General features: G+C 41.7%; 1 protein-coding gene across 1 annotated transcript in view; it reads right to left on the bottom strand.

Moving 5' to 3' along the window:
* Positions 1 to 8,116: 8,116 nt before the first annotated feature.
* pcca (propionyl-CoA carboxylase subunit alpha) overlaps positions 8,117 to 23,416 on the bottom strand; it is a 57,938-nt gene continuing 42,638 nt past the window's right edge. The window contains exons 14-23 of the mRNA XM_076742450.1: positions 17,113 to 17,187; positions 16,787 to 16,855; positions 16,366 to 16,441; positions 16,047 to 16,260; positions 15,035 to 15,137; positions 12,765 to 12,863; positions 12,519 to 12,572; positions 10,383 to 10,523; positions 9,151 to 9,228; positions 8,117 to 8,872 (exon numbers count right to left, since the gene is read on the bottom strand). Coding sequence (XP_076598565.1) covers positions 8,804 to 8,872; positions 9,151 to 9,228; positions 10,383 to 10,523; positions 12,519 to 12,572; positions 12,765 to 12,863; positions 15,035 to 15,137; positions 16,047 to 16,260; positions 16,366 to 16,441; positions 16,787 to 16,855; positions 17,113 to 17,187 — 978 coding nt within the window. The 3' untranslated portion in view covers positions 8,117 to 8,803. The remainder of the gene's footprint in view (positions 8,873 to 9,150; positions 9,229 to 10,382; positions 10,524 to 12,518; positions 12,573 to 12,764; positions 12,864 to 15,034; positions 15,138 to 16,046; positions 16,261 to 16,365; positions 16,442 to 16,786; positions 16,856 to 17,112; positions 17,188 to 23,416) is intronic.

Below are 23,416 nucleotides of genomic sequence, written 5' to 3'. Positions count from 1 at the left end.
GAGATATTGTGGCACAAATAAGAGGTATAAACGGATATATCTTGCTAAAATCGTTGTAACTACAGTCTTAAAGATGTTATCTGTTAATATTTTAACCAGATGGTTTGATTTAGGCACAACTGGAACCGATGTTGAACGATATCAAGTGGCAGCCGTTACAACTGTGTTCCTAGCCACATGGTACATGATAGTGTTGGATTCAATCTCCAGGTGTGTGGTGAAATGTTTTGAAATGTAATTAAACAAGCTACATTTGTATAGTGAATTAAGTGGGTTTATGATTGTGAAACACACATTTTGACAGGAATGCTTTCTTTTTTTTTTTTCTGTCAAAAGTCTCAGCCCCCTGCCGTATTTTCTCCCTCAGGTTCATTCTTAGTAGCATGCACAGTGTTAACAAACTCTGTTGCAGAAGTGACTACAATAAATTTAAAGCTACAAGAACCCATGAGGTATTGTGTCCTGTGTGGCATCTAATTCCATGGGCTACAAATGAATGAATGAATTTACTAATCAGTTAAAATGCTTTGACAACAATAATGTTATGTGGAGAATAAAAAATGTGTGAGAAATAGTCGTGTCACAAAAAAGCAGACAAAACAGCGGAGAAAACAAGCGGACATTATTGAGCTGAAAAGTGTTTTTAAAAAAGTGTCTTTAGATGCTCAAAACCTCATCTACCTGGCCGGAATTTGATGAAGAATATATGTAAAATAAGCCACAGCGGTTTTTGGCGAGTTTCAGCTCATTTTAATGCACTTTTGCTGTGTTGTCTATGTTGTGAACGCCAACAAAGGGCTGACGTTACTAGCGAAATTGTGTGAAGAAAACCTTTTGTCCTGGTGCACCCTCCTCAGCTCATGCTTGTCCCTGATCTAAAGACTCTCTTCTTATTCAGTAGGGCTTTCAGTTCCGGGAACACCCAGGGTTTGTTTAAGAAGCACTGTACCTTCCTTTTAGGCACAGTGTTTTCCATACAGAAGTTAATGTAGTCTGTTGTGCGGGTGGTTAAACTGTCAATGTCCTACCTGTGTGGACTGCACAATACATCCCAGTCAGTGGTGTCAAAGCAGTCCCTCAGTGCCATGCTGGTCTCCTCTAACAATATTCTCATATACCTGATGATTGGTGGTTGTTTATTCACCAGAGGTAATAATGCAGGGAGCAGATAAATCAGATTGTGATCGGAATGGTCCAGCGGGGGGAGAGGTGATGAGCTGTAAGCATTGTTAGTGTTTGCACACAGTAAGTCCAGTGTTCTATTGTTTCTGGTGGAGCATTTAACATACTATGTGAAAGTGGGGAGAGTGGAGGACACGAAAGCCTGATTTAAGTCTCCAGAGATGAAGGCCTGGGGGTGCGATGTCTGCAGCTGTGAGAGTCCTGTGTGCAGAAGCAGGGTGCGCCTGCGCTGCACAAAAAAACCACTGCGCGGGGTGCGCACCCTGCGCTCCGCGGCAGGGACGAAAATAGAGCCCCATAAGTCCAGAAAGATTGCGTATCCCTCCTGAAAAAGCAGATATGCTTATTTTCCTGCAAAAGAATTGTTAATTCTTTATAGTTAATGTTTGCAGAATTGCACAATGCACAGTTCTATTAGACTTGACTTGATCGTATTTGTCACTGGCTGACTTAGTTTTATTTTTGAGTGCTCAGCTCATATATCCTTTTAAAAAGGAGAATTTTAATTTCTATTAGAAAAATGTTGGACATGTTACTGGACATTCTTGTGTAATTGCCACAGAATAATATGTTGGTTATCCTGGCTCAACTTATCCATGATCCGGTTGCACAAAAGCAGGATAGTGGAAAGTGGGATATGTTATGGGATAAGTTACCATGGAGATTTATTCTGTGGCGCTAGCCTGCTCCAGACCAGGCTAAATTCCAGGATCTATTTAATCTCATCCCTTATCTCAGTCAGCAGTCATCACAAACGGAAACCCATAGTTATTCCACTGCCCACTACACATTGTTATCACATTGAACTAGATCCACTGTCATTACTTAAACATTAAGACAAAACCTAAGCATCATTCATTTCAATTTTAATTGATTTCATTAATTTCAATCATTGTAGATAAATGATGATTTTAGATGATGTTGCGATCATTAGACAGACAGTTTCCCATAGACTATATATAAAATACACATCCAATATAAATATAAATACACATCAAAGAGTAACATGATGTTCCTTTATTGAATAAGGATAAATCAAAGCATCAGTTCCTTTCAAAACTGAAGTCACACAGTGACTCTACAAGATAGAAAGCACAGAATCAAAGCATATTATACAACAGAAGAATAAATACACATTCAAAGGTCTGTATATAATACAGCCCACACGTCTGCACACTGAAATAAATGCAGGACAAATCCGTACAGAACAAATGAATGGATGCAGTAGCCTCCCTGCAAGCTTGTATACACACAGTATACAGCACAAACATAAATTCCTCTGCCAATGCAGGACATATTTAACTGAAATTTAAAGCATGCATGTTAACTAAAATAATTCAACACATATTGGTCCCTGACCAGCAGACCACTGTCGTCATCAAGGATAATGGCGGGATTGACCCAGTCCATGTGTGATGGCACTCTGGAGGTCCTCTCCTTCCTCAGGCAGGCCACATTGTGGCGGACAGCACAGGCCACAGTGATGTCACATGCCTTCAAAGGGCTGACCTGTAAGTCATGAAGACAATGAAAGCGTGCCTTCAGGAGGCCAAAGGTCATTTCAATCCTGGCCCGTGTCCTGGCATGGGCAATGATTGTAGGCCTGCTATGCTTCCTGGGGGTCTGTGTACGGTGTCAGGAGAAAAGGCTGGCAGGCATACCCCCTGTCCCCCAGCAAGACACCAGAGAATTCACCTGTCAATACAAAATGTCATCATCACAACCTCATAAATAGAGTGACATTCTTGACACAGCTATGATGTAAAAAGTGGTTATTGTGCATTCTTAAGTATTAGTCAGGGCACTTACCATTCTGCAAGATGTTCTTGTATTTAATCTTGACTTGCTGCCATGTCCGTTTTGGCCCAGTCATGTTTAATCTATACATATATATATACACACACACACACACACACACACACACGCTAATAAAACAACATACATGAGATAAGATCAACTTTATTTATCCCAAAGGGAAATTAACAACTACGTTTTCGGAGATGTTAATTAACTATTTGGGTTGTAATTGTGATGGTTTCAGGGGAGCGGTGAGTGTGTATTTGTGTGCTACTTACGCACTACTGTTTTCCTTGGCAGGTACAGTTAATGTAGTTAAAACAGCAGTGCTCCCTCACAGTCCTTTCTTTTTACCTACGTCTATGTTCTGAGACCTTGACAGTCACATCTCACACATACAATACATCCAACCCACGAGCACAAAGGGCAATTTTGGAATTTTTTTGCTTTGGTCAACTGGTGAACAGAGAATGCCTAATTTTATATTTTGCACAAACATCTTTCCCTCCCTCCCAGACAGTTTGATCTTTTTAAACAACCTATTCATAGATGGCGCCTTTGCCTCTTTTGACATTCTTCAATACAAGTATAGCATACCAAAGACACACTTCTCTCTGTACCTCCAGGCCCCCACTTTGCTGTCCTGCCGACAAAACCATGTTAGACACTATATTATCCCCAACGAGGCTTGCCAGCACTGGTTGTTGTCTGCTTACAACTTGACTTTTGCAGGGGTGTTTGAGAATGCATTGAGCATGGAGACAGAGAGAGATGCAGCAGCTTTGAGAACATGATGCGTAGATGTAGAGGCAGAAGAGATTGTGTTGGCAATGTTTCCCCTAGTAAACGACAAAGCTGGTTAACAATTGCAGTGAGCAAACTTTGTGGTTGATAGAAAAGAAATTGAACTGGCAATTCACACTACGGCTGCAATACGCATAATTTGAGAAGAACTCTATCAGGTCACATTCCCAGAACAGCAACTGGATTTTTCTAAAGTCATATTGAACACTGACACAGGGGAGGTCATACAGACACTTCAGGCAGTTTGAAATTACTGTAAGCTATAAAAAGCAGAGAGCAGTTACCTGTGACCTTGGTTAAAGGGACAAGCCTGGCATTGTGTGGCAGAAACTGGTTGCAAAAGCTGTGGAGATTGCAAACTTACTGTGTATCAGGCTGCCACTACAAAGATGTACGGTGTTCTCAAAGATTGACCTTGTCTTCAAAACGAGGAGGTGCTCCTCAATGATGAGTCAAAGAAGCTGTTGACCATCAACACACACAGGGGGTTATTCATCTACAACAAACTTGCTTTTGGTATAAGTTCAGAACCCTCCATCTTCCAAAGAATTATAGAGAACCTTATGAAAGATCTTTATGCTGTGGTTTATCTGGAAGATCTAATTATCACTGAATTGAAAATGACTGAACAGTAACACTTGCAGAAATTACAAAAAGTGTTGCAGAGGCTGCAGGAGAGTGTATTGAGCATCAAGAAGTCCAAGTGTGGAATAAAACAAACTGAATACTTGGGTCATGTGTTGAACAGCCAACATAAAATGCAGACAGATGAAGAGCATCCCATTGCTTTCCCATCACGAATGCTATCCCATGCCAAGAAGAAATATTCTAGAAAGAGAAAGAGGGATTGCCAGTGATTTTTGGAGAAATTTCACCAGGATTTGTGGGCGAGATTATTCAAGCTTGTGACAGACCATAAGCAGTGTTCTGTCCAAAGTTTTGAAGTATGTCATGGACAGATGGACAGGGGATGTGTAAGAAAGCCTTCCATACACACAGATGTGAGCTGTTAGTTGAGTGAGGATGTGTCCTTTGAGGCACCAGGGTGATGATGCCTGAGAAATTGAGGAAGACTGTGTTGAAGGAATTCCATTCTAGTCATCAAGGGACTATATAGATCAGGGGTGGGCAAACTTTTTGATTCGTGGGCCACACTGGGTTCTAACATTTGACAAAGGGGCCAGACCAGGAGCAGATGGATGGAGTGATTTGGTAACCCCACCTCATCTGAGAAAAAATACACATCTTGGGATATGGAGAAAACGTGTGCTTTAATTTCAAATGAATATGAAGAAAAGCAGTACAACAAAATATCTGACTTTGAAATGAGTCTTAAAACACTGAAAATCAAATGAATAAAATGCAACTTTTTTTTTATTAATAACCATTTCTATTTTAAAGCACTAAAAGTTCTGTTATCCTTCAGGATATCACCATCACTCTCCTCCTGACTGTCTTTTTTTTTTTTCAAAAACGGTAGGAGATGCAGATGTACTTGTCCTGCTCCTTCTATTCAGTTTGTTTCCCCGGTGCCAAAAGTCAACAACGACCAGTGCAAGGACGAAACAATGGCAGCAAGTCAGTCTGTGGAGCGCATTATATTTGATCTGCGCACACTGTTTATTTTGAGAACGTGCGCATCACAGAGACGCACACATTTTAATGGGAACAGTGTTGTTGGTCCCCTTTTTTAGCCAGCGCATCAAAGTCTGGAGTTAGTTTTGTTGTGGCAATTCTCAGAATGGATCTGAGGTGTTCGTCTGTTAACTTGGATCTGTGGCTGGCTTTGTTGATGTTCATGATGCTGAAGGTCTGTTCAAACACGTAGGTCGAGCCGAACAACACCAGCATCTTCTGCGTTGTCCGCCGGAGATTTGGAAACGCGGCTTCATTGATATTATACTCTTTAAAAACCGCCACAGTTTCTTGGCATATCAGGCAAACAGCAGATGATTGGTGTTCAGTGAAAAAATATTTAGTTGTCCACCCCTTATTGAACACTCGACATTCACTGTCCACTTTCCTTTTCTTCGGTCTGCTCATCTTTACAGTAGGGGTGATGGGTCAAAAGGTAAAGTGCAAAAGAGGAGTAAAGCTTCACCTCAACAAAGCCAATGTATCTAGAGTGCGCCATCTAGTGAGTAAACATCAGAATTGCAGGGAAAATAAAACAATAACAAAGTTTATTCACTTAATTTTTTCAAGTTCGGCAGGCCGGATTAAAACGTTTAACGGGCCACATGTGGCCCCCGGGCCGTAGTTTGCCCATGCCTGGTATAGATGAAGATCTTTGTACATATGTATGTATGGTGGCCTAAAGTTGATGCAGATTGAGCGAAGCATTTGAGTTGTACCAGGTGGATGGTACAGTCACATTCATGGGAATTTCCAGGCCAGAGCTGAAAAAACACTGCACATGGACATTGCTGGTTGTTTCTCAGGACACACCTTCACGTTAATTGTGGATGCACACTCCAAGTGGTTGGAGGTGTTCAGAATGTCCAGCATCACTTCACAAGTGATGCTGGACATTCACAAGCCACCTTCACAAGACTAGGAAGGTTGTTTACAGCATATGATCTACCTGAGAACACTGTCATTGACAACAGAACCTTCATGTCGAAAGCAATTCAGAGCGTAAAGCAGTGCTTCCACAAGTCTGCCATGACTGACCTGGCAAAAAGGTACATACATTCAAAAGTGGGATGAGAAAGTTTACACACACTGCAATGTATTTGGAAGACAAAATCTCCCTATTTTTGATGCTTTTTGAGGACATGTCAACATGTACCGATCCAGTGTATGCCAACACTGCAGAGGCATCAGCAGCAGTTCAGGCCCCACACCAGCAGGGGATTGCTGCAGAGCAACAGGATCAGAAGATTGCTGCAGCACTGACACTAAATGCTGCTGCAGTTCTTGGGTCGGTAACACTACAGCCCCAGCTCAGGGGATTATTGCAACTCTGGCCTACTGCCCAACCTCCAGAGGAGTTCTGCTTTCATTGCCAGCCACCAGTCCAACCTGCAGAGGGGTTCTGCCTTCCCTGCTGGAATCCTGCCATTCCTCCCAAGCGGTTCCACTCACGTGTCCTGGCACCTTATGGTTTCTTGTGACAAGTATTTATATATTTTTTCATTTTATTTCCCAGAAAACATGACTTGAAGACTTGTGACACTGTCAAAGAAATGAAAGAAAGCTCATAATGGTGATTCCAATTTTCTCTGAAAGAAGCACATGTACACTGCTGCTTAGGGCTGGAATCATTGGTGTGAGATCTTTCTCTCATCTATCAGTCCCATGTGTATAAAGAAATGTTTCCACTTGAAATTAGAATATCTCTGTAAATAGGACAATTCATCTATGAAGTTAGAATTATAACCCAACTTTGATTAGACTGATGGAAACAGTGATGAAACAGTTGTGTACGTAAAGAATTTGTTGAGTGCTTTATAATTCTGTGTGTCTAAACAGGCCCAGGTCTCACAATAAGTAAGTAAATTCAGACTAGATTTTCATTATATTTCAATAAATACACTTTTTGTGACATTTTTGTTTGGCGGCATGCCTTGTGATATTTCTAATGTAAAATATGTGCCATGGCTCAAAAAGGTTGGGAAACACTGAAGTATAGGATGGCTCAAAGGTAAATTTTGGAGCCAACTGTATTTTCTTTTAACATGCTCCTTTTAGGTAATTCCCGTAAACATGTTTCCTGTCACTGTTATGCTGATAACACCAGTGTCCTGCTTAAGCCCACTCCTCAGCTTTCAGTATACTGACATGTATGCAGGAGTGCCTAGAAGATGTAAGAAACTAGATGCTTGAGAATTTTGTTCAATTGAACTCAGCCAAAACAAAAATGTTTATTTGCTCAAGCAACACAAACACTGAAATACTGCCATCTACTGGGTAGTTAGGTCTCAGATCTTTTATCCCCAAATGAACCAGCTGTACTTAGAGATTCTCTGGCAAATGCCTTTTATCTCCTCCAGACTCTCAACTGAAGACGAAGGATGAAGGAAAAAAGAGCACAGAGGCTCTGTTACAACCTGTCTGAAGAAATATGGCAGGCTGAGTCAGTGGCTTCTGTAAAATCTAAGCTGAAAACATACTTTTTATAGCACTGTAGTTTTTATTGTTTATGGATTTAACATTTTTAATTTTTTATGTGGTTTGTTTAGTATCAGTATTGTATGTGTTATGTGTTCTTTGCTTGTGTTGCAAAGGATTTTTTTTAACTTTGTTCTAATAAGTGCTACATAAATAAATATGTTATATATTAAATATGTTTCTGATGTAGGGAGAAAACAGTTCAGTCAGAGTTACTGTATATAGAAAAAAATGAGCACTTTATTCGTAGTCTTTGAAAGTGTGAGTACAGTAGACATTTTTCCAACTTAACCTTCAGTGTTATTGAGCTACTGACATTGTTTTGATTTTCTCAGATAAGATTTTGAGACATCTACCTCTGTGATTTCTGCCTCCACTCTAATACAACAGAGGTGAATAGAAATTTCTTTTTGCTGCTCAAATCATGGAAAAGTGAAAATTATTATAAACAATTATAAGCTTATAATGCAAAAGTCCATGTCATTCCATTGTATTGAAGTGGTGGCAGATATTTCCTATATAGATAACCTTGACAATAAAGCAAAATTATATGCAAGGCCAGACAGCATGGGGCTAAAATGAGAACATTACGTTTTGTGGGTGAATAATCAGGTCTAGAAAACAGAAGCAGATTTGAAAAGAGATTTTTAAAGACAGTGGCATACAACCAAACAATATGAAGGTGTCTGACGTGGAGAAAACACTAAAACAGCTGATACTCAGCTCAGCCCTGAGTCACCATCAGGAAAACTAAACTCTGCTGGGGGCTATTGTGGAGACTAGAGAGATAATCAAGGATCTATTATTGTTCAGTCTGTTTGCCGGCTTGGATCATCCTTTGTAGACACAGAGAGGAATAAGGCTCATCATGGTGCTGATGTCACAAATCATAGGACACAGTTGTGTTTTATTCAAGCTCTACCAGCAGGTCTCCGTCGCCCACTGTCTCCCCTGGCTTACAGTGGACATTCTTAACCTGGAGGGCAGGAAGAATTTGTGCACGCGCGCGCACGCACGCACGCACACACACACACACACACACACACACACACACACAAAAAAAAATTCAAGGCCAATATATTAATTCCCAACCAGCCAGTACTCTGTCAATTGTGGCTTATTTCTATTCATTAGTATGGGGGCACTGATCTCATCTGCTGATTCAGCAATACATGCATTAAAATCTATGAATTGGTAACGTTAGTTACTGATGATAATTACAATAGCTTCATTGTCAGTATTTCATATTGTTACCTTTGCTTGTTTGGCAGCAGTCAAACTGTTCTGCATCTTCATGGCTTCAATGACACAGATCTCCTGACCCTCTGCCACCTACACACACAGACACACACAGTTATGTTTCCATAATTTTTGGGGACATTACATAGACTTACATTCATTTCCTGGACGCGTACCCTAACCAAAACCATAACCATTACCTGCCAAAGTCTAACCTTACCCCAAACCTAACCTAAACTTAACCTAATGTTACCCTAACTAACCTAACCTAACCTAACCTAACCTAATACAAGTCTTCACCCTAAAATATAATGATTTACATAAGGACATAAGGATGGTGAGTCTCCACAATGTGACTGTGTAAACAGATTTATGTCCCCACAGCATGAGTAATACATGTCCACATGCACGAACACATGCACATGTCGACAGTGTGTGAGAAACGATGGCTTAGTAGCATCAGACATCAGCCTATAATGTTTGCAGCTTATCTCTCAGGGCAGGAAAACATCACTGAAAAGGGGGGAGGGAATTGGAGCAGAGTTTTAAGACCTCTTACATTAACATAGAGAAGATGTTGGACAAAGATAGCACTGCCCAAACCAATATCCTCGAGCTCTAACTCACATTTGCTCCCATCTTATCATGAAAATAATGGCAGCTACCATAAAAAACAACCACTGCTTACTCAATTAGAGCTTGCAATCATCAGGAGGGCTACCACCAAAGGTATGTACTGCAACACATGCACTACAAAAGAATACACAGTATGGACACCTAAAAAAGTGAACGAGTGAACATGTCACTTCAAAACCATGGGCATTCTTCTGCTGCAATAACAGACTTCACTCATCTGGTTTCAGGCATTCCACCAGATTTTGGAACCTGGCTGCAGGGAACTGTTCCCATTCAGCCACAAGAGTATTTGTGAGATATAACACTGGTTGGATAACATCTGGCTCCAGTCTATTTTCCAGTTTTTGATGGGGCTGACGTGAAGTCTCTTGTGTAACATTCAGTTAAGTGGATATAAATCCTATGCAATTCTGTCATCTATCCACTCCTGGAAGTATTTCTTATTGTTAACTTCCCTTAGTGTTAAATGCAATGGATAATGTGTTAGTAATGACTACCAGCTGCTGATTGATGTCAAGAACCTCCTACTTGCTCACCTCAGACAGGGAAGAGAATTGCCATAGGTCTTATCTTGGTATGTTTGTGAACTTCTACAAACTGGGATGTGTTACCGTATCTCCAGGCTTGACAGACACAGCCACCACTGTTCCTGGCATTGGTGAACGCAAGATACAGCTGGTGTCTTCTGGAACTTTCTCTGGCATGTAGGAATTCAACTCTGCAGCCAACTTGGACAGAACATGAACTGTAAACTGCAAAAAAAAAAAAAGAAAAAAAAAAAAGTGACAACAATACAAAAAAGAATAATATTATCTCTATGAAAATGAGGATAATAGATAATATGTTGCAGTACAAGAATCTACTGCGATATAACAAAAGGAAATGGTTCCACAATTACTCCTTAAAGGTCTTGGGGAATACAAGATAGAATTTATTGTCATTCTTTCCATATACAATATTCAGCACACAGGAACAAAATTTCCTCAGCACTACAGTTTACACAGTAAGAAGAAATGTCATAAAAAGACAAAAAGTAAATAAAGTGCAAATAGTATTAATTTGAGTAAAATGCAATGAATGAACAGAGTGATCACATGTGCAAAGATGTGCCTCATTTCATAAAAAAGAATTATGCTTCCAACTGTAAGTCTGTAGAACGAGTAATGTGTCAAAATGCCTGGAAATATAAAAATAATGAGTGAACATAACAACAGTGTGATTCCTTTCAGCATAGACAAAATTAGTATGGCAGATTATAAGTAGTGTACGAATGTGCACTGCACATCAGGCACACTAAACACAAGAATTCTGTGCGTTTTGAATGCTGGAAACATTCACACCAATTAAGGTATTGCAAGATTGTTGATCAACAAAATTTACAAAAAACTGCAAGCAAAGTACAAGCATTTATCTTTTGAGCTCATCTGAGTTGAAGCACATTATATGCCTTAATGGACTGATATCTGATATTTGCTGTAAATAAAATAAATAAATGGAAAATTGTAATTCAAAAAGTTTGAGTATTATTTAAGTGACTTGTACCACTCAAAAGGATGGACACACTCTCACATTCAATCATTCTTAAGACTGGGGTTGTGTTTTATCTCCTGTACTTTTTTCTCTGTATTTAAATGAAATGCAAGAAACAGCTGGTGTTGCTGTACAACAAAAAAGAGGAGGAAAGTAACATCAACCCTTGAATGAATTTGTGAAACTCCCTTCAGGAAGATATCAGGTACCTACAGCCATGGGAAACATCTTTAAGCAATCTTTAATCCATCCTCTGTTATCTTACTAAACAAATACCTTTTTACTGGGTATCAGTGACTGCTATTGTTTTTAGGATGTCTTTCTGAGATACTTCTACTGACCGTTTATTATTATAGGGCCATTTACTTGTTTTTGTCATGTATTTTAAAACCATGGCAGAGGAAGCTCGGAAGTGTATGTTTGTATAACTGTTTTCGTCAAAATTCCTTTTGTTTTATTTTCTACTTTCAACACACTGCGTGCCTTGCTTTGAAGACAAAGACAAGTTTACATGTGACATATGTCTGTTATTTGGCCTCAGTGATGCATTTGTGTGGACTCTAATCTGTGGTGCTGTAAATTGGTAATTTCTGAGGCTAATGAATTTATCCTCTGTGGCAGAGGTATCTCTTGGTCTTCCAAGCCAGTCTCATCAGAGCGTTTTATGGTTTTTGTGACTGCACTAGAAGATACATTCAAAATCTTTAAATTTTCCACACTGACTGACTTTCACGTCTTTAAGAAATGACGGAATGTCATTGCTCTTTACTTAGTTGAGCAGTTCTTATCATAATATGGATTATTACTGTAGTTGATAGGGCTATTAGCTGTATACCAACACTACCACTGCACAACTGACAACCTCAAATTGTCTCAAATTAGGAAGGCAAGAAATTCCACTAATTAACTTTTGGCAAGGCACACCTGTTATGTGAAAACCATTCCAGGTGACTACCTCATGAAGCTGGTTAAGATAATGCCAATAGTGTGTAAAGCTGTCATGAAGACTAACGGTGGCTAATGTGAAGAATCTAGAATATCTAATCTAATCTAATCTAAAATATAAAACATATTCTGCATTGTTTACCACATAACTCCACGTGTTCTTTCATACTGTTGATGTATTCAGTATTAATATAGAATGTAGAAACTAAAAAAAAATATATATAAAAACCATTGAGAACCACTTATAACTTCATGCAGACATGCAACCATACCGATGTGCCCAGGTACTGCAGGACAATCTTTCCTGAAGCATCTCTGTGCAGACACTGAAAAAAGTAAAATGATAACATTAGGTAATATATATATCATATTATCAGCATTACAACTACAGTCTAAATAACTGAAATTTGTCAACTGGTGACTTTTCATCTCTGTGACTGTGTGCTTATTGTGAGGTAAAAAGATATGATATCATTTAACAACTTGGACCTGTGTGTGTGTGCATGTGTGTATGTCACCTGTAGCATCCTGCGTGTGCCATTGATGCTGAGTGGCAGCAGTGAGGAGGCCAAGTTCCACTGTCCACTGACTTCCACCATACCTCCATCCACCTGCACCTATGAGAAAAAGACTATTTTGTTCTTAGGTTTCAGACTTTTTTCAGACTTACCAAGAGAAAGTGACATTTTGTTTTGAGGCTAGACAGTGACAGCCATGAAAGTAAAGTTACATTAGTCCCTGCTGACTGATCACTATTTCATCTTCTGGAGTGTGAGCCTGGGTTTTGAAACAGTTGATAACATGATAATGTTTCAATCAACAGACTGTGTACTTACCATACCAAAAGTTTGGATACACCTTCTCATTCAATGGTTTTTCTTTACTTATTATTTATTATTATTTTCTACATCGTAGATTAATACTGAATACTGAATCTCTAAACAATCTATGCCCGCCAGTCCATGGCTCACCAGTGTCATCAGAGGGCAACAGGCAGTGCTCAGAGCAGCCGAGAGAAAGAGAGCAAAACCAGAGATCCATCTGACCTCAGGGACAATCAGACTCTCCTGTCTGCATTCTCCTCCGATCTGAAAAGTGCCAAGTCCACTTATTATCAGGAGAAAATCAGCAGACACTTGGAAACTATTCCTTCTTTTAACTCACACCTCAACCCCCCACCGCCTCCACCGTCAACTTTGCTCACAGCTGATCACTTTGCTTCCTTCTTCACTGATAAGGTTTCGACCAGCAGCAACCAGTTCTCTGAGCCTGACCAACTCAGTAGGATACCATCAGCTAAAAGGGCCTCACTCTCCTCATTTTTCCATGTCACAGAGGAGCAAGTCTCCAACCTTCTGCTCGACTCTCGTCCCACCACCTGTCCATTATACCATATAACCTCCAACCTCCTGTAGGCCATCTCGCACACATGCTGTCACCCACATGATCAACTCTACACTTACATCGGGTGTGTTCCCCACTGCTTTTAAACAAGCCCGAGTAACCCTATTGCTCAAGAAACCTACACTCGACCCAGCTCAGGTTGAAAATTACAGGCCGGTAATTTCCTCACTTTCCTGTCCAAGACTCTTGAGCGCACGGTCTTTAATCTACCGGTAGTCTCTGAATTCCTTTCTGAGAACAACCTGCGGTGGTGGAACGAGTTACCAAACTCCACTCGTTTTGCAGAGTCCCTCTCAATCTTTAGAAAAAGACTAAAGACTAAGCCCTTTACTGAACACCTTCTTTCTCACTATTCACTCTATGCACTCAATACATGACTTCATAGCACTGCCTCGTAGCACATAAGTCCAGTTGGACCAGAAATTTGCGTTAGGGCACTTACTCTTGTTGTTCTCTCCCATCTAGAACCTTGGTTGTGATGTATGAAAATCCCATATGTGCGTCGCTTTGCATAAAAGCGTCTGCCAAATGACAAATTGTGAAGTAATTGTAATTGTAATTTTAGAGTGGCCTTTTATTGTGGCCAGCCTAAGGCGCACCTGTGCAATATTCATGCTGTCTAATCAGCATCTTGATATGCCACACCTGTGAGGTGGGATGGATTATCTTGGCAAAGGAGAAGTGCTCACTAACACAGATTTAGACAGATTTGTGAACAATATTTGAGAGAAATGTTTTTTTTTTTTTGTGTATATAGAAAATGTTTTAGATCTTTGAGTTCAGCTCATGTAAAATCAGAGCAAAAACAAAAGTGTTGCGTTTATATTTTTGTTCAGTGTAGCAGCGTGCTACAACAACATGCTGAATTATGTAGTGAACAAAAAAGAGTTAAACCAACCAAAATATTTTTTATACTTTCTTCAAAATAGCCACTGTTTGCCTTAATGACAGCTCTGCACAATAATGGTATTATCTTAACCAGTTTCAAGATGTCGTAACCTGAACTGGTTTTCAATTAACACGTGTGCTTTGTCAAAAGTTAATTAGAGGAATTTCTTTCTTTCTTAATGCATCTGAGACGGTCAGCTGTGTTGTGCCGAGGTAGTATCTCCTTTCTTTTAAGAATTTAAAACATATTTTACTTTGTTCACACTTTTTTACTTACTCCATAATTCCATGTGTGTTCTTTTATAGTTCTGATGTCTTGAATATTGATCTACAATGTAGAAAATAAAATAAATAAACCATTTAATGAAAGGTGTGTCCAAACTTTGACTGGTACTGTACATGGATTAGCCTTAGGAGCTTCAGGGACAGTAAATACCATCTTTGATACAGGGAAATTGATGTATGTAATTTGTTCACAGGTCCATTAAATACTCACATTATAAACATTATCTGATTTGATAACCTCCATAGAATAGCATCCCTCCCCCAGCTTTGCACACAGCGTCCAGTTGCTACATTCCACAGGAATGGACGACACCCTGCAACACACAAGGCTCTTTTTATAGTATTTTGGCCTAAGCATCAAATCTTCATCTTCTTGTGGGGCAAAATCCTTTTAAATATCACAAACATAAGGAATAAGATGTGTTTTTGTGGTACCCAGACCACAAACAGTAATACATCTTCTAAAAGGATCTGGCTATCATGGCAATTTCAGGAGTCACATTCTCCTAGTTAAACTTTTATTCGCATCATATCTATGATTCAAGGTTATACATGCGATAGTTCTGGAACAGGATGTCCAGTATTTTCCGAATGTTGCTCATGAAGAATATGGTGTGCCAAAGTCAATAGATTACTGTTACGTCAATGTGCCAGATCAACATTTCATGTCTTTGGGTACCATGAACATTGATTGCTAAATCTTAAATAAAACAAAAAAATAAAAAGTGGAATCTCTTTAAATCATAGTTATTTACAACACCACTTCCAATCCTTTTTGACAAACACTCAATTGAAAACAATTTAAGGACAACATATTTAATGTTTTACCTTATCAGCTTCATTGATGTTTGTAAATATATGTTTATTCTGAATTTGATAGCAGCAACACATTTCAAACAAGCAGCCACATGAAGTTTGAAAAGGGGTGTATTAGTGAAGCACTGTGCATTCCTGTCCTTTACGTCCTTTAAGTAAATGTTAGGTATCTGAAAAAAAAGAAATGTCTGTAATAGATGTGAAGTGAAAAGTATAAAGGCCTGCAACAGCACCAGACACCATCTTAGTTTCCATCATGTCAATAGTCATTAAAGTCTTGCCCATCTGTGCTGAGGCTCTATGTATGTCAAATGTCATTTTTCAGAAAAATGTTGACAGTAGGAATGGTGTGTAGCAAACTAGGCATCTGCATTCCCTGATGACATCCAGCGTGTTTGCATCCTCACCTCAGGCTGCCCAGGAATTTCTCTGAACAGAGCTGAGCAGTGATGTAGAGTGCTGCTGCTGAGGCCAACAGCTCCCTGCGTTTGTTCATATCCAACAGGTGACCCTTGAAGCCATCAGGGTAAACCTCCGGCAGAAAGTTGGTGCTGATATCACCAGAGATAAAGCGGGGGTGGGTGATGATTTCCCGCAAAAGGGGAATGTTGTGGGTCACACCTGAAGAGAACATTAGGCAGTTCATTACAGAAAGGAAAGAAAAGCTAATGTCTATTTAAAAAGAGACTATGTGTCTGAGCTGGCTGTGAAAATGTGTTGGTGCACCTCTGATAACGTAGTTATCCAAAGCATCCTCCATCCTGACAAGGGCTTCAGCTCGTGTAGCTCCATAAGTAACCAACTACAAATAGATACCAGAGGAAATTTTGCAGAAACCACAAACCCTTGAGGAATGGTGTCCTTTTGTTATCAACATTATTGTTGTAACTATCTAAGATAAGATGAAAATTTATTGTTCCTTCGCCAGGGAAATTAAGTTGTTACAACTAGCAAAGTATTAAAAGATAGTGAAAAAAAAGCATTGGCATAGAAGGACCAAGTTAAAAAGTATACAGGATAAAAAATAAAAAAACAACTATGTATATGTACAATATGTACAGATTATAAAAAGACTGTTGCCATTTTTATGAAAATCTGTTCCTAAAACCAATTTACAAAACCATTCCCTATTTAAGACATCACCAACCTTAGAGATCATGGGATCATAGTAGATGCTGATGTCACTTCCTTCCTGGATGCCGCTGTCTACACGGACCTGACAGAGGGAGGAGTGGATGACACAATTTTCCTACTGGCACTTACCAATCACTGAGTGGATTGTGTGTAAGGAGGACATAATTTGAAAAAAAGGGTGAAACTACAACTATAGTATTTGAGTAAAGATTGAATGTTCTTCTGTAACATAGCCCTGGTTTGTTATGTAGATTGATGACGTGGTTGTATGTTACACAAACATCTCAGACTCAAGTCACAAACATACGCATGCACCCACGCATGCACGGAGGCACTTACATTGCTGAGGTTGAGTGGCTCTTGGTATTGAGACAGTCGTCCAATGGAGGGAAGACCGAAAGACTTGTAAGGATCCTGACAGAACAAACAACAGATAAACTGATTTCACTCACAGGCTTCACTCAAAACAGGCCCATGCGCAGAATGTTCCATCAACAAAGGTTTAAATGTTTAAAAATTAAATACTAAAATAGAAATACTATTATTTTGTCCTACTTCATTGTCACGCTGCTACACTGAACAAAAATATAAACGCAACACTTTTGTTTTTGCTCTGATTTTACATGAGCTGAACTCAAAGATTTAAAACATTTTCTACATAGACACAAAAAAAAACATTTCTCTCAAATATTGTTCACAAATCTGTCTAAATCTGTGTTAGTGAGCACTTCTCCTTTGCCAAGATAATCCATCCCACCTCACAGGTGTGGCATATCAAGATGCTGATTAGACAGCATGAATATAGCACAGGTGCGCCTTAAGCTTGGTTTACGCTTCTGCGTCGCGGCGACGCCGTACCTACGGCGTACACCCTACGCCGTCACTGAGCATTCGTAGTTCTGCGTCGAGGGAACGCGTTGTTCCGCAATTCACCGCCAAGCCGCTAGGGGGGTGTGGCTGTGTCTTTGTATGGTTTCGGGGGGCTCTTGCTGTGGCGAAGAGGAGTTGTGGAGGTGGTCGTACTTGCGTACCTCCTTGATAATTCTTTCTTCGGCTTGGTCCAGTTTTTCTTGTAGCTCTCACCACAGAAACTTTGAAAATGGCGGTGTTGTTGTGCTGCGACCATAGGGCTGCGACTGAACTGAAAATTACGTTCTGAACGGACCAATCAGAGTCCTCAACGTTCACGTCACTACGCGTCGACGCGACGCGTAGTCAGGATTTTTTGGAGGTGCACGTCAGGCTACGGCGTAGGGTCCGCATAGGGGTCTGCGTCGACGGCGTAGGTACGCCGTCGCCGCGACGCAGAAGCGTAAACCAAGCTTTAGGCTGGCCACAATAAAAGGCCACTCTAAAATTACAATTACAATTACAAGTACAATTTGTCATTCGGCAGATGCTTTTATCCAAAGCGACGTACATGTGAGATTTTTTCATACAACACAAGCAAGGTTCTAGATGGGAGACAACAACAAGAACAAGTGCCCTAACGTAACTTTCCGGTCCAACCAGACATAGGTACTACAAGACAATGCTACAAAGTAGTGCAAAAACTGCATAGAGTTTTTTTTTCTTTCTTATTAAAAAACAAGGTGTTCAGTAAAGAGCTTGGTCTTTAGCCTTTTTTTAAAGATCGCAAGGGACTCTGCAAAACGAATGGAGTTTGGTAACTGATTCCACCACCTGGGAACCACAGAATAAAAGCATCTAGCTAGAGACTTAGGGGTTTTTGGAGGTGGCAGCAGCAGGCACCGTTCCTGGGCAGAGCGTAGTGAGCGGGAGGGAGCATAAAGCTGAATGAGGGAGTTCAGGTAGGTCGGAGCGGTTTTGGTGGCAATTTTGTATGCAAGCATCAAGGACTTATACTTGATGCAGGCAGCAGCTGGGAGCCACTGGAGGGATATGAACATCGGAGTGACATGCGCTTGTTTGGGCTGGTTAAATACCAGGCGAGCCGCCACATTCTGTATCATCTGCAAAGGTTTTAGTGAGCATGTTGGGAGCCCTGCCCGTAAGGAATTACAATAGTTGAGGCGTGATAGTACCAGCGCTTGTACTAGGAATTGTGTTGCATGCTCAGACAGGTAGGGTCTGATCTTCCTGATGTACAGGGTGAATTGGCATGACCGAGCAATAGAGGCCACATGCTCTTTAAAAGTTAGCTGGTCATCAATCAAGACACCCAAGTTTCTGGCAGATTTTGCGGGAGTGAGCAGACCCGAGTCAAGTTGGAGGCTGATCTGTTGTTGTATAGAGGGACCGGCTGGGATGACAAGGAGCTCAGTCTTTGACAGGTTAAGCTGAAGGTGTCGCTCCCTCATCCATGCCGAGATATCGGTGAGGCATGCCGAAATCCGAGCCAAGACCGTGGGGTCAGGAGGAGCTGGGTATCGTCAGCATATGAATGGTATGAGAGGCCATGTGAGTGGATGACTGCGCCAAGTGCGGTGGTGTATATTGAGAAGAGAAGGGGTCCAAGCACTGAGCCTTGTGGTACCCCTGTGGACAAGCAGTGGGATTTGGACACTTATCCCCTCCAAGATACTGCAAAGGATCTCCCTGAGAGGTAGGACTCAAACCAGTGGAGATCAGATCCTGAGAAACCAAGCTCAGAGAGTGTGGAGAGGAGGATTTGGTGGTTAACCGTGTCAAAGGCAGCCGATAGGTCGAGCAATAGTAGAACAGAGGAGTGTCCAGTTGCCCTAGCTGATCGTAATGTTTCCACTACAGATAAGAGCGCAGTCTCAGTAGAGTGTCTGCATTTGAAACCGGATTAGCTGGGGTTGTGCAGGTTGTTCTCAGAAAGGGATTCAGAGACCTGATTAAAGACCGTGCGCTCAAGAGTCTTGGAAAGGAAAGAGAGGAGTGAAACCGGCCTGTAATTTTTAACCCGAGCTGGGTCAAGTGTAGGTTTCTTTAGCAGTGGGGTTACTCTGGCTTGTTTAAAAGCAGTGGGGAACACACCTGTTCTAAGTGAGGAGTTGATCATGTGGGTGACAGCAGGGATAAGTGCGGGCGAGATGGCCTGCAGGAGGTCGGAGGGTATGGGGTCCAGTGGACAGGTGGTGGGGCGAGAGTTGAGCAGAAGGTTGGAGACTTGCTCCTCTGTGACATTGGAAAATGAGGAGAGTGAGGGTTTCATAGCTGATGGTATCCTACTGAGTTGGTCAGGCTCAGAGAACTGGTTGCTGCTGGTTGAAACCTTATCAGTGAAGAAGGAAGCAAAGTGATCTGCTGTGAGCGTAGTTGAGGGTGGAGGCGGTGGAGGGTTGAGTAGTGAGTTAAAAACAGAGAATAGTTTCCAAGCATCTTTGGCGCTACTGACTTTCTCCTGATAATAAGTGGACTTGGCACTTTTCCGGTGGGAGGAGAATGCAGACAGGAGAGTCTGACAGTCACTGAGGTCAGAGGGGTCTCCGGTTTTGCTCCATTTTCTCTTGGCTGCTCTGAGCACCATCCGTTGCTCTCTGATGACACCAGTGAGCAATGGACTGGTGGGGATTTTACAAGCAGGTTTGGTTGAGAGTGGGCATAAATTGTTTAGGGAGGCGGCTAGTGAAGAGCACAGTGTATCTGTTGCTTCATTCACAGGGAGTGAGGAGAAAACACTATGAGGAGGCATGGTTGCTGAGACCTCAAGGGAGAGTTGAGCCTGTGTGAGGGACCGGAGGTTTCGTCTGAAGGAGACCATTTGTGGTGGAACTTGAGGATGCTCTGGTAAGGATACAGAGAATGCCATGAAAAAGTGGTCTGATACATGTAGTGGGGTGACAGCTTAGCCGTGCAGCATTTTCACATCGCAGTTAAGTCTAGAGTATTGCCGCTTTGTGTGTGAGAGTGGTGGGGGTCTGTTTTAGGTCAAATGAGGACAGCAGTGAAAGGAAGTTGACCGCATGGGGTTTGTTAAGATGAATATTCAAGTCACCCATGACAATCAGTGGGGTGCCATCTTCAGGAATGGTTGAGAGTAGCATGTCCAGTTCAGCTATAAAGTTCCCCAGTAGCCCAGGTGGGCGATATACCACCAATATATACAGCTTAATGGGTGCAGTAACCATGATTGCATGATATTTGATGAGGAGCTGTTGCTTAGAGGAGTGAGCTTGGTGAATTTCCAGTTTTTGGAAAAGAGTGCGCCTGTGCCACCTCCCTGTCCATCAGGACGAGGTGTGTGGGAAAAAGTAGAGTCAGCTGAAAGCACAGCTGGTGTGGCTGTGTTTTCTGGACGGATCCAGGTTTCAGTCAGGGCTAGGACCTGAATTTGATGTAGCTTTACAAGCACTTGGATAAATTTGGTTTTGTTTACAGCAGACTGGCACATGGTGTGTGTGTGCGCAGAGACGCAGCAGGAGTAGTGTAAGAGTAGTGGTGGGTACCTGTGTCCCCTGTGTCCCTGCTCAGTGGACTCACAGGTCTTTACCCGAAAGGGTCCTCACACAAAAGGGTCTTCACACAAACACTGACGCTTCAGCGCAGACTGTGTGTTAAATCCAAAAAAAAAGAAAAAAAGTGTGTTAAATACTGGAAGTGCTACAGCTGTGCGCCCTCACAGCTTGTAGCCATGGCTGAACCTGCCCCTTCGGGATTTCGCCGGCTAGCGACAGATAGAGGGTGTGACCCGCATCAACCAACCCTACTATCAAAACTCAAAGAGTAAGAGCGAGTGCTCTGTGACACAATAACAACAACAATAACAAAATCTGCTAACGGCCTAGCTCCTAGTGTGAGCCAGAAATAACGACAGAAAACACTTACTGTTCAATTGCCAACTGCTATCATCCAAAAACCTAGCTTGCTCTGCTAGTGGTAAGCTCAGTCTCTCTTTTATGAGATTAGTGAAAATCCCGCCCCTTTGGGATTTCGCTGGCTAGCGACAGATAGAGGGCGTGACCCGCGTCAGCCAACCCTACTATGGAAACTCAGAGAGTGAGAGCGAGTGGTTCGTGACACAATAACAACGACAATAACAAAGTCTGCTAACAATCTAGCTCCTCGTGTGAGCCAGAAATAATGACAGAAAACACTTACTATTCAATTGCCAACTCCTATCATCCAAAAACCTAGCTTGCAGTTTTGCTTGATTGGGGACATCTGGGGGGGTCAGAAAACCAGTCAGTATCTGGTGTGACCACCATTTGCCTCACACAGTGCAACACATCTCCTTCGCATAGAGTTGTTGATTGTGGCCTGTGGAATGTTGGTCCACTCCTCTTCAATGGCTGTGCGAAGTAGCTGGATATTGGCAGGAACTGGAACAACCTGTCATAAACGCCGATCCAGAGCATCCCAAACATGCTCAATGGGTGACATGTCCGGTGAGTACGCTGGCCATGCAAGAACTGGGATTTTTTTCAGGTTCCAGGAATTGTGTAGAGATCCTTGCTACATGGGGCCGTGCATTATCATGCTGCAACATGAGGTGATGGTTGTGCATGAATGGCACAATGGGCCTCAGGATCTCGTCGCGGTATCTCTGTGCATTCAAAATGCCATCAATAAAATGCACCTGTGTTCGCCACACATGCTGTCTTCCATCTGCCCTGAACAGTGAAAACTGGGATTCATCCATGAAGAGAAGATTCAAGATTCAAGATTCAAGATTTCTTTTATTGTCATTGAGCATGGACATGTCAACAAAATTTGCATTGCAACCCCCGTGTAGAAAAAAAAAGATAATAAAAAAAGATAATAAAATAAGATAAAATAAAATAAAATAAAATAAAATAAAATAAACTCACAAATAAGATAAAATAAACTCACAGGGCATAAAAAGTCAGCATTTAAAACGTATATACAATATACATAAAATGCAATGAAAATATACCGAGATGCAATAAAAATATACATAAAATAAAATAAAGTGAAATAGACTGAAATGTAGCGGCAATAAAGTAAGTACAGTGTGTATACTTAAATGTTAAGTACACAGAAGGTGCAGGTGAAGGTGGTCAGAGTGCAGTGTGCAAAAAGAAGTGTCCTCACAGTCTCTCCCTCCAATCGGTGGGAGTGACTGTGTGTGGCTATATGGGGGGGAATGTGTGTTTAGCAGCGGGGGGGGGGGGGTGTGTGGGTGTTGCTGCAGGGTGGTGAGATGTGTGTGAGGTGCTGCAGGGGGTGATGGCTCTGACAGCTCTGGGGAAGAAGCTGTCCCTCAGTCTGTTTGTGGTTGCAGGGATGTTCCTGTACCTCTTTCCTGATGGACGTGGTACAAACAGTCTGTGGCATGGGTGGCTGGGGTCCGTGGCGATGGATCTTGCACTCTTCTTGACCCGGCCTGCATATATAGAGTCCAGGTCAGGAAGAGGGCAGCCCACGATGCCTTGTGCAGTTTTTACCACCCGTGCCAGTTGTTTCCTTTCCTGTGCCGTGCAGCTGCCATACCACACTGTCACACTGAGGCAGAGGATACTCTCAATCGTGGCCCTGTAAAAGTTCACAAGCAGCCGAGAGGAAAGTCCAGCCCGTTTCAGTTTCCTGAGGAAGAAAAGCCTTTGTTGTGACTTCTTCACCAGGCGGGAGGTGTTCATGGACCAGGAGAGGTCAGATGTGATGTGGAGGCCCAGGAACTTGATGTTGTCCACACGGTCCACCACTTCTCCGTCCATGAGGAGGGGGGCGTGATCCGTCTTCCTGGACCTCCTAA

Source organism: Chaetodon auriga, chromosome 11, assembly GCF_051107435.1.
Source record: "Chaetodon auriga isolate fChaAug3 chromosome 11, fChaAug3.hap1, whole genome shotgun sequence".
Lineage (NCBI taxonomy): Eukaryota > Metazoa > Chordata > Actinopteri > Chaetodontiformes > Chaetodontidae > Chaetodon > Chaetodon auriga.
Note: the sequence above shows the minus strand (reverse complement) of the source record. Positions and strands in the feature narration are given on the sequence as shown.